Source organism: Gopherus flavomarginatus, chromosome 20 (genome assembly GCF_025201925.1).
Source record: "Gopherus flavomarginatus isolate rGopFla2 chromosome 20, rGopFla2.mat.asm, whole genome shotgun sequence".
Lineage (NCBI taxonomy): Eukaryota > Metazoa > Chordata > Testudines > Testudinidae > Gopherus > Gopherus flavomarginatus.
In genome coordinates, this window is record NC_066636.1 from 14,762,301 (window position 1) to 14,773,703 (window position 11,403).

General features: G+C 55.3%; 1 protein-coding gene across 1 annotated transcript; it reads left to right on the forward strand.

The window, feature by feature from the left end:
* Positions 1-3,461: 3,461 nt before the first annotated feature.
* Positions 3,462-11,195, forward strand: DUSP23 (dual specificity phosphatase 23). The gene is made up of 3 exons (XM_050929984.1): positions 3,462-3,493; positions 8,626-8,900; positions 10,874-11,195. Exons 2-3 carry the CDS (start codon positions 8,631-8,633, stop codon positions 11,057-11,059), a joined length of 456 nt encoding a protein of 151 aa, XP_050785941.1. The 5' UTR covers positions 3,462-3,493; positions 8,626-8,630; the 3' UTR covers positions 11,060-11,195.
* The last annotated feature ends 208 nt before the right edge of the window (positions 11,196-11,403 follow it).

Below are 11,403 nucleotides of genomic sequence, written 5' to 3' on the forward strand. Positions count from 1 at the left end.
ATAGCATATCTACTGCTTCCCCACATCCACAAGGCTTGTTACCCTGTCAAAGAAGGTGTGACAATCTGCACCCTTATGTTCACCACTTTTACAAAACTATGATAAATTTTGTACAAAATATGACGTGAGGTATCATTTGAAAACTCATAATTTGCTGGTCATGACTGTCCTGGTAAAATATGTGTGACAACATTCTATGTAAAGTCATAAGCTTATACTATATGACACTGCTGAGACATGCTCCAAGTTTAGAAAAGCAGGCTTAAGCCAGTTCCTCAGAGACAAAAGGCAAACTGATGTCTCAGCCAGGTGCCAACATAAACAAATGGACTATCACCTGATTAAGTGAACATTCTTTGGCAGGAAGAAGGATGTGAGTGAGAAATTTACATCTTGGCAAAGGAACAACTGGGACTTCTCATGCAAACAGACTTTCTGCTCCTGAACCTCAGCTGGAGATGCCTTTTTAAAAGGAAAATAACTATAAGAAGTGAGAACAGAGGACACAAATCATCTCTCCCTTCATCTCTACTCATGTCATCAACAACACTTGAAATACTTCATTGGACTAGGGAGAGAGATCCTGGCTGGAAGATTCAGCCAGTAAGACTCTTAGAACATATGATGAGAGAGAGTTTTGCTTTTGTCATAAACAGATAAGTAAGAGTTAATAGAACATAAGTACTTCATATCTCTTTTGCCTGTAAAGGGTTAACAAGATCAGTGAGCCAGGCTGTCACCTGACCAGAGGACCAATCAGGGGACAGGATACTTTCAAATCTTGAGAGAGGGAAGTTTGTGTGTGTGCTGTTAGAATTTGGTTGCTGTTCTCTCTGGGTTCTGAGAGTGACCAGACGTGCAACCAGGTTTCTCTCCAATCTCCCTGATACAGGTTCTTATAGATTCAAAATAGTAAGTACTAGGTAGATAAGGCGAGTTAGGCTTATGTTTGTTTTCTTTATTTGCAAAAGTATATTTGGCTGGAAGGAGTTCAAATTTGTATTTTGCTGAAAGGATTTTAATTTGTACTTGTATACTTAGGCTGGGAAGGTATTCCCAGTGTCTATAGCGGAAAGACCCTGTAACATATTCCATCTTAAATTTACAAAGATAATTTTTACTGTTTTTTCTTTCTTTAATTAAAAGCTTTTCTTCTTTAAGAACCTGATTGTTTTTTTTTATTCTAGTGAGACCCCAGGGGACTGGGTCTGGATCCACCAGGGAATTGGTGGGGAGAAAGGAGGGAAGGGGGAGAGAGAGGTTAATTTTCTCTCTGTGTTAGGATTATTTTCTCTCTCAGCGAGAGTCTGAGAGGGGGAGAGAGAAGGAGAGGGGAAGGTGAATTTTCCTCTCTGTTTTAAGATTCAAGGAGTTTGAATCACAGTGATCTTCCAGGGTAACCCAGGGAGGGGAAATCTGGGAGAGGCAACAGTGAGGGAAAGGGTTTACTTTCCTTGTGTTAAGATCCAGAGGGACTGGGTCTTGGGGGTCCCCGGGCAAGGTTTTGGGAGGAACCAGGCACTGGAATTCCTGGTTGGTGGCAGCGCTACAAGTACTAAGCTGGTAATTGAGCTTAGAGGAATTCATGCTGGTGCCCCATCTTTTGGATGCTAAGGTTCAGAGTGGGGAATTATACCATGACAGCTTTGAATTCGCTTAGTTTGTTAAGTTAGCTATTAGTTTGTGTTTTGCCTTTTATTTCTTTGTAATCAACTCTGACTTTTATGCCTCACTACTTGTAGTCACTTCAAATCTATCTTTTTGTAGTTAATAAACTTGTTTTATTGTTTTATTTACACCAGTGTGTTTGGATTGAAGTGTTTGGGAACTTCATTTGGGATAACAAGTTTTGCACATACAATTTTCCAGTAATGAAATGATGGGCCGGTTATTCATTGTTTTGCAGGGATTTGGGAGGCTGTTCATTTACTGGTGGAAACGTTTTCAGATGTTCCTGAGGAAATTAGCCTGGGATTTCCAAAGAAGCCTGAGAGAGTTTCAGTCGCCTGTGAAAATCCCAGCCTGAATGTGCAATATTTGCATATGCAAATTTAAAATAATACAATTGTCTCACACACGCTGCACAAGCAACCCCCTGTGGATCCATCAGCTATCCCCACAGATACACCAACCCTGCACACCAGAGTCCATTAGCACTTTCCAGCCACCACCACAGGAATTCTCCTCCTCCACAGGGATGAATTAGAGCTCAGGCACTTAGGTTTCTGCTTAGAGCCCTGTTCCTCATGATCTGCGATCACAGCTTTCCTTGGAACAGCCTTCATGACTGCAGAGAAAAGCATAAACCTCACTTCAGTGTAACCAACACAGTGATGCTACCTGAGCCTGCAGAGAGCCTGAGCCAATTGCTCTGAGATGGGGAAGCTTCCTTGACTGTGACTGATGCAGCAGCACTGCCTGAGTCTGTAAAGAGCCTGAGCCTGTCACTCTGAGTGTGGTGAATTGCTCTCTGCATCTCAGGGAGGCATTAACGTCAATATCAGATATTTGGGGGGCCGTGAGAGGACTCCGTCCGGCAGAAGAGTGCAGGGCACCAGCCCCCTGTGTATAGAGGCAGATATTTACAGGGGTTAGATCACGGAAGGGGGGACAGAGAGCAAGCACATGCTGGGTAACATTTCCGATTTGAATTAATTTCATGGCAGCATGGAGGTGTGTCTTCCAGGCATAGCCCTTCAGTCAGGCTGCAGTGATCTATTTACAGTTAGCTGAATTACTGCACTTAGAAAACAGAAAAATAACTACAGAGTCATGCACACTACAAACAGTGTTAGCCTGATGGAGACAGCTCCCGCCTGGGACTCCAGAGAGGATGGTTTCTTTTCTGGCTCTGCCAGTGGCCTGCTATGTGACCTTGGGCAAGTCGCTTCCCCTCTCTGTTCCTCAGTTTCCTCATCTGTAACGACAAGAATGATACAGCCTCCCTTTGCAACGTGCTCAGTGGCTGTTCTTATGCTACCTTCCTGCTCCTCCTGCTTCAGCCTGGTAGCGGCTTCATTTACACGGAGTTTCTGGGGGGCGTTTCTTGCTACAGCCATTGCTTGCGTACTGCCCCAGAGCTCCGGGTGCTACGGCCCTGCCTGGGCGCCGCAGGGAGCGGTTCGCCGCTAGGAAGTCCCGCGTGTCCCACTAGTTGCAGGCTAGATAACTGGGTTCTGATTTCATCATAATCAAGCCATTTTCCCAGCCTCTTCGGAGCCTCCCCGCGGCGATCAGCGATACCGACCAGACCCCCACGCTGGCGAGTCGCAGCGATTTCCCAGTTCCCACCTCCCCAGCCAGCGCCGCCGCGGGGCTCCGGGGCTCGCAGCAGCCTGACGCCTCCCCCGGCTCCCGCCGCACGGCCCCGGCTCACGCGTTGGCGGCAGCGGGGGAGGGACCGACGCGGCTCCGGCTCCGGCCTCCGGCTCCGGCTCCGGCCGGGCCCAGGCTCCCTGCGGAGAACGGTGCGCACCAGCCGGGCTGGCTTCAGGTACTGGGCCCGGGCGCGCTGGGCCCCGAGAGCGGCGCGGCCTCCGCCTGCTGCAGCCCGGGCCGGGAGGGTGAGACGCGGGGGGCCCGGGCCAAGGGGGCTGCGGGACTCGGGGGGTGCCAGCTGTGCCAGGCTGGGCGTTGGGTGCCAGCTGTGCCAGGCTGGGGGTTGGGTGCCAGGCTGGGGGTTGGGTGCCAGCTGTGCCAGGCTGGGGGTTGGGTGCCAGGCTGGGGGTTGGGTGCCAGGCTGAGGGTTGGGTGCCAGCTGTGCCAGGCTGGGGGTTGGGTGCCAGCTGTGCCAGGATGGGGGGTGCCGGCTGTGGGTGCTAGATTGGGGATTGGATGCCAGCTATGCCAGGCTGGGGGTGCCAGGCCGGGGGTGGGGTGCCAGTTGTGCCAGGATGGGGGTGCCGGCTGTGGGTGCCAGGCTGTGGGTTGGGTGCCAGCAGTGCCAGGGGGGTGCTGGCTGAGGGTTGGGTGCCAGCTATGCCAGGCTGGGGGTTGGGTGCCAGCTGTGCCAGCTGTGCCAGGATGGGGGTGCCGACTATGGGTGCCAGGATAGGGGTTGAGTGCCAGCTGTGCCAGGCTAGGGGTGCCGGCTGTGGGTGCCAGGCTGTGGGTTGGGTGCCAGCGGTGCCAGGCTGGGGGATGCCAGCTGGGGGTGCCAGGCTGAGGGTTGGGTGCCAGATGTGCCAGGCTGGGGGTTGGGTGCCAGCTGTGCCAGGCTGGGGATGCCATCTGGGGGTTCTAGGCTGGCGTTGACAGCTGTGCCAGGCTGGGGGTTGTGGTGCCAGCTGTTCCAGGCGGGGAGGTGCCAGCTGTGGGTGCTAGGCTGAGGCGTGGGGGATGCCAGGCTGGCATTGACAGCTGTGCCAGGCTGGGGATGCTAGGTTGGGGGTTGGGGTGCCAGCTGTGCCAGGCTGGGGATGCCGGCTGGGGGTCGTAGGCTGAGGCTTGGGGGATGCCAGGCTGGTGTTGACAGCTGTTCCAGGCTGGGGGATGCTGCGTGAGGGGTGCCAGGCGGCGGGGTGCCACCTGTGCCAGGCTCAGGGACCTGTTGGTGCCAGCTGTGCTGGGCTGAGGGAGCTGGGGGTGCTGGGCTGGGAGGTGGATGCCAGTTCGGGGGACTGTGCTAGCTTGGGGGTGCCAGCTGTACTAGACTCAGCCCTTTTCCCTGCTTAGGGGGGTGCAAGTGCTGGATGGAGGGTGTTTGGGTGCTAGGCTGGGAGGTGCCAACTTTACCAGGCTCAGCCCTCCACTGCATGCTCAGGGGTACCCATCCCCCACCAGGCATCAACCTTCACAGCCTCCTGTCTCATTGACCTGCATCAAAGCGCCAGCCACCGAGTTTGCGATTCTGAGGGAGTGTCCCGGGCTGTCCTGATCCTTGCAGGCACTGCATAGCTAGAAGCAGATTCTGAAACCCAGTGGGTCCCATTGCCCACCCAGTGCCAGGATCACTGCCTGGGGATGCCATCCCTGCATTGTCCAGGCATCGCCACGGGCTGCAGGTGCCAGAGGCTGAATTCTGTGGTCATAGAGCCAAGTCCAGAAGGGACCTTTGTGATCATCTAGTCTGACCCCCTGTATAACAACACAGGCCAGTGAACTGCCCCAAAGAATTCCTAGAGCAGATCTGTGTCTGGTGGCACTGAGCAAGGACCCTGGAAAATACCTCCTTCCCCAGCTGCTATGTGAGTGAGTGGATGGTGCGATAGAGCCCTCCCCTGACCACTGCAGTTAGCACAGGCACAGAAAGTCCTGGCGGGGCTGCAGTGGTTAGAGCAGGGGTTCTCAAACTAGGGGTCGTGACCCTTCAGGGGCTCGTAAGGTTATTACATGGGGGTGGGGGTGCGAGCTGGTAGCATCCACCCCCAAACCCTGCTTTGCCTCCAACATTTATAATGGTGTTAAATGTAAAAAAAGTGTTTTTAATTTATAAGGGGGGGGGTGTCACACTCTGAGGCTTTCTGTGTGAAAAGGCTCATCAATACAAAAGTTTGAGAACCACTAGGCTAGAGGTTTTGTGGAGAGATTTGAAAGGTGAGCAGAGGGGACTGGTAAGTCTTCTCCTTATTCCTCTCTCATAATACAAAATAAGGCAACAAACCCCTTTTAAAGCAAGGTAGTTACCTTGCAGAACTCACCAACACATGATATTATTGCAGCAAGCAATTAGCAAGAGTTTTAAAGGGTTAAGTGTCTGTTATAATGTTACCTGGGCAGGACACAGCCATGGGGCTAAGACGACATTTTCTAAGATTTACGCAAAATGTATGGGCTAAATAATTATTATGAGAGCTTGATGAAAATGAAACTCTCAGCAACTGTACTGTGAAAATGTTTGATATTGGGTCTGGGACTCGCTGCTGGCTTATCCGTGATACTCGGTGTGGAACAGCTGCTCTACGCAGCCTGAGGAGCTGTAGTGCCAGAGTGTTATCGATTCACCAACGCCCTCTCTTGTGATGTTAAGTGTGTGCAGGGTGCAGTCACCCTGGGAGGTCAGTGAAGGCCAGGTCATGGTATGGCCCGGCCGGGGGTACTGGCGCGCTGAGGCAGGCAGAGATGTACCCGAGAGTCTGGTGCAGGGAGTCTGGGTGTCTTCGCCCACCCTCAGGAATTGAATACTGACATTGAAGCTGGCTGAAATGTGAACGTTGTGCAGTTGTCAGGAAATGGCTAGTGACAGTCCCGTGGCGCCTGTAGTTCAGGTGTGTCCTGGGGCTGCGTTCCAGGCTGCTGGATTCCTAGGGTGAGCGTCTTCTGTGGGGCAGCTAGAATGAGGGCCAGGGTGTTGCACTAAATTAGGGTTCTTCTTGCCCAATTTAATCTGACTCCGAAAAGCATCCATCTTTTCCCTAGAGAAGAGACAATGAGCAGGGTTTAAAATGACCAGGGCTCCATTTCTGTGCCTCAGGACTAGACTGATGGGCTGGGGCAGGGTAGCTTTCCTCTGGCCCTTGTCACTGCAGGATCCGAGTCCAGACGCACACCAGGAGCAAGATGTTAACGTGCCCAGGATCCGTGGGTGCATGCGGGGAAGAGGTGGGGGGGAGGGGAACTGTTGCATGGAGAGTGCTTTCAAAAACCTGTCTTTAGTGGGTCCTCCTCCCAACACCCCAACCAGAAGCATGGTTTGATCCCCATCTCACCTGGGGTGCCAAGACTTAGAGTGGTTGGAAACTGCCCAGTGACTGTAGGTGCCTTGGGGACCCCGGGTGGCTGAGGCAGGAGTCTGCCCAGGTGAGGTGAGGGCAGCAGGAAGGAATGCAGAATCGCCAGCCATTTCCTCGAGGGAGAGCCAGGAGAGATCACGGCTCTGATAGGTGCTGGCATCTGGACAGTGCTGCCATACTGCCTGGGGACTGGTGCCGCCCCAGGGTTCAGCACCTTGCTCCCCCTCGTCTGTGACCATCTGAACCCCGAGAAGATAATCCTACTTTTTCTGGGGCCAGCCTGCAGTGGGAGCAGCTCTAATACACCCTGCCACCTTCTTCCACCTCCCAGAGATCACGTGCCTCTGGGACAAGGGGCGTCTCAGGCTCAGAAGGACATCTAGCAATCCCACAATGCCCCAGGCCTACCAGGGAACCCAGCACTTCAGCCTTAGCACCCCCTTAGCAGGTGCGGGGATATGAAAAGGGCCCTGAATCCACAGTGCACTCTGGTCTCTGGCCCAGACTCTGTTCCTCAATGAAGAGGTGTTCATGGATCTTCCTAGCGCAAGGGGTGGGGTGGGGAGCAGGATTCTTGTTGTGGCTGCCAGGTGCATTCTGGAATTTGGGCTCTGCTTCATGGCCCCAAGGAGTTTGCTCTGGGGGCAGCTAGGCCCGACCTGGGTCAGTGAGTGGAGGGCACAGAAGGGCTCTGCAGTGGGCTGGGCCACGCCCTCTCCACTGACCTAGGGTGAACAGATGTCCTGATTTTATAGGGACAGTCCCAATATTTCATATATAGGCGCCTATTACCCCACACCTCCCGGCCCGATTTTTCACACTTTCTATCTGGTCACCCTACCCTGACCCCTTGGGACGGAGTACGTTAGGCCCAGGGCTGGTGGCTGCACGGTCTGGGCTGTGCACAGCCAGCTCCTCTTGACTCCAGTCTCGAAGGGATGGGGCTGGAGGGGACCATGGTGATCATGTAGATAACACCTGGCCTGAAATAATTCCTAGAGCAGAGCTGTTAGGGAAACATCCAATAGTGATCTAAAAATGGCCAGTAATGGACACTCCACCACCAAAACCTTGATAAGTGGTTCCAATGGTTAATTCCCATCACTGGGACATGCACGCCTCCTTTCCCGTCACAATTTGTCTAGCTTTAACTTGCAGCCCTTGGGTTGTGTTTTACCTTTCACTGCTGGATTGAAGAGCCCATTATCAAATATTTGTTCCCTATGTAGGTACTTGCAAACTGTGATCAAGTCACCCCTTCACCTTCTCTTGGTTAAGCTAAATAGAGTGAGCTCCTGGACTCTCTCGCTATCGGGCAGGTTTTCTAACCTGTCAGTCATTCCCATGGCTCTTCTCTGCCCCTTCTCCAATTTATCAGCGCTTGGCTCCTGTGCCCCTTAATCCTGCGCAAGCTTAGACAGCGTAGTGACTGCAGGTGGATCTGCCAGGGAGGCCGGGAGCTGTGATGGTGGCAGCTCCCCACCCAGCCCCATAGAATGACAGGTCGACAAGCCCCAGACTGCAGCCTTGGGTCAGGCTGTGCTCTTTACTCGGCAGCCCTGGCTTATGTCTCTAGCCCTTCCACTGCTGCCCTGCGTGTATTGCAGCTGTGTCAGCTCCGGCAGCTGGAGTCAGTGTTGGACTCGTGGGGCAGGACTGGTGCCACCATGTAAGTGTCTGGCCCCATTGTCAGGCAGTTAATTGATAGGCTGCAGAGCACGTGGAGTGAAAAGGGGTGTAGATGGTGCCACCTTCCCCCTCCCCTCTGCTGCCCTAGAGCAGCAGGAGTTGGAGCCTCTGGGGCTATGAAGCTCTGAGAGCTAGGTTAGAACCAGGGATGGGGATGGAGGGAGGCCCTGGGCCAGGTTGGAGATGGGGGCATAGGGGCAGCAGGGTGCTAGGAACGTGTCTCCCCACAATGCGCTTTCTAACACGCTGCTGTGTCTGCCTGCAGCACCAATGGCGTCGGCCGTCCCTCCAAACTTCTCCTGGGTGGTGCCCGGCAAGCTGGCAGGGCTGGCAATGCCACGGCAGCCCTCACACTACCAGTACATGCATGAGCATGGCATCCGGCACCTGGTGTCGCTGACCGAGCGCAGCCCACCCAACCACGACACCTGCCCTGGCATCAAGGTCCATCGCCTCCGCATCCAGGACTTCTGTGCCCCGTCGCTGGAGCAGATCAAGCACTTCTTGCAGATTGTGGAGGACGCCAGCAACAAAGGCGAGGTGTGGCTTGTCCATAACCTCTCCCCACACACATCCCTTGGGCGGGGATAGCTCAGTGGTTTGAGCATTGGCCTGCTAAACCCAAGGGTGTGAGTTCAATCCTTGAGGGGGCCATTTAGGGATCTGGGGCAAAAATCTGTCTGGGACTTGGTCCTGCAGGGGGTTGGACTAGATGACCTCCTGAGGCCTCTTCCAACCCTGACATTCTGTGATTCTATGATACACACCCCTGCAGCCTGATTGGCTGTTGCCCTGAGAGCGCCATGTGGCTGCGATGCCCAGGAAGTGCCCGCACTCTCCCTGTGTGCTTCCCTTCTTGCTAGAGCCCAGAAACCTGCTGGGACCCAACCAGGAGTTGGGCTCGGGTCTGAAAACAACCCAACCCTTTGGGGCTCAGGTCAGCTCTTATCACCTCCCCCTGCCTGTGGGGTTGGCACAACAGTGGCTGCGTGCTCTGCTCTCGCGGGCCGCCCCCTCACCACGCTGTGTGCGCTGCAGAATGAGTGCACTGAGGAGTCACAGCAACTCCAAATAATGCAGCTGTGGCCAGAGACTGGTTGCGGGCACAGGGCGTGGGGAGCTGGGAGCCCCCACCAGGTTAAGCCCCAAGGACTAGGCTGTGGTGTTGGAACGAGGAGGAAGTGTCAGGGTCAGGGCAGGTCTGAAAAGAACTGGACACTCGGGGTGGGTTTGGGTCAGCTATACCTGCGGAGGGTTCAGGTTGGTCTTTAAAACTGGGCCCGAGCAGACCTCTGCTTTGAGCCCAGACTCTGCCCGGAGCAGCAAGAAGGGCTCTGGGCCTGTGGGTGGGGATTGCTGCTCTTCTGGGGTGGGTCCCAGGAGAAGGGGCAAAGGTCTGAGCCAGCAGTGCTAGAGTTCCCCCTTCCTGGTGGGGCTTCTCATGCCTTGTGCTGTGACCCAGCTCAGGCGTGTCCCCTCCGGGCCTGGCCCATACTCAGCGATGGGAACAGCCCTGGTCCCTAGAGCTGAGGTCATTGTGCTGCACACTGTGGCCATGGGAGCTTCCCAGTGCTGGCTGGTATGGGCCCCAGCTCGAGGTCCAGGCCCTGGCCACCTGCGCTGTAGGCAGTATGGGGCCAGAGACACATGGCTGTGCCATTCTTATTCCATCCAGTAGAGGGCAGGGCTGAATGCTAGCCAGCTCCCAGGAGGAGGCGGGAGTTAGTGGTGTGGGATCTGCTGTGGGGACAGTAACAGGGCTTTCCATGGGCCCACAGACACGAGGACTGGCATTGCCTATGCCACAGCAAATCTTGGCCTGGGGGCACAGGGCTGGCATATAGCAGCCCCCTGCAGCTCTTTGTGAGCAGCCACTCGGCCCTAGGCAGCCAGTAACTGCCTTGGAGGGCCGTGGCGCAGCAGGTTCTCAAACGTCACCAAGGGTGTGGGGGGGATTTCCCAGAGTCACCCCAACTCTGAGGCTGGCTGGGGTGGGACAGATCTTACAGCTCCAGTGGGGCAGGGCCAAGTGCTGTTCTGCACCAGTGCCCAGCATGGATTCTGGGGGCACTGCACCATCTTCACCCTGCCACGCCCTCAGGGGCCTGACTGCCCATCATGGGAGCCTGTAGTCCAGACACCCAAGCAGACGTCACTGTGAACGTGGCTTATGCTGAGGAAAATGTTAGGGCAGGACGAGGAGCCTGCCAGCCCCTGGGTATTTCCCGCTGCTGCTGTCAACCCAGAGGAGTGCCTGGTGCTGGGTGAGCAAAGGGCAGTAATTCTCCTTCAGCCTCATGGCATCTCTCCCCGCAGCACAACTAGGGCTTCTGACTACCAGGCCAGCCAGGGCACTCACACTGGGGACACCCAGCTCTGTCACTCAGTCCCGGAGATGGGGACAGGGCTCTCCTGCTCTGTGTGGGGACATTTACTTGCTCCCAGGCGGCGAGATGTGAGCAGGTGTGAAGGTACCAGGCTTGGTCTAACCTTGCCATGTGCTTTTCCCCCAGGCCGTGGCGGTGCACTGCATGCTGGGATTTGGTAGGACGGGAACCATGCTGGCCTGTTACCTGGTGAAGGCCCAGAAACTCACTGGGGTCGACGCCATCCACGAGATCCGGAGAATCCGGCCTGGAGCCATCGAAACGCATGACCAGGAGAAAGCCGTGATCCAGTTCCACCACCACATCAAATAGCCACAGCCAGAGGCACCCCTTGCCCCCTACGCAGGGTGTGGGTGGGGGGGCAGAGGGACAGGGCTGCTCAGCTACACAGACACCTGCAGGAAGACCCTCCTGGGCCTGTGGCTAGGCGTTTCTGGACCCATGGAGGGGACCTTTCCAACTCCTCTCAGCAGGGAGTGCTTGGCTGCTGAGGGGAGCAGCGGCTGGGCTCAGAGCCTGGAGCCAGACCCCATTCTTGGCAGCATCTGCCTGCACTGGGGCAGGGGTTGCCCCAGCCACCTTTATTCGAGGCAGAGAGGATGAGCTCTGAATCGGGGAGGGGCAAGGGGCACCAACGTGGAAGGGGGAGCCCCGTA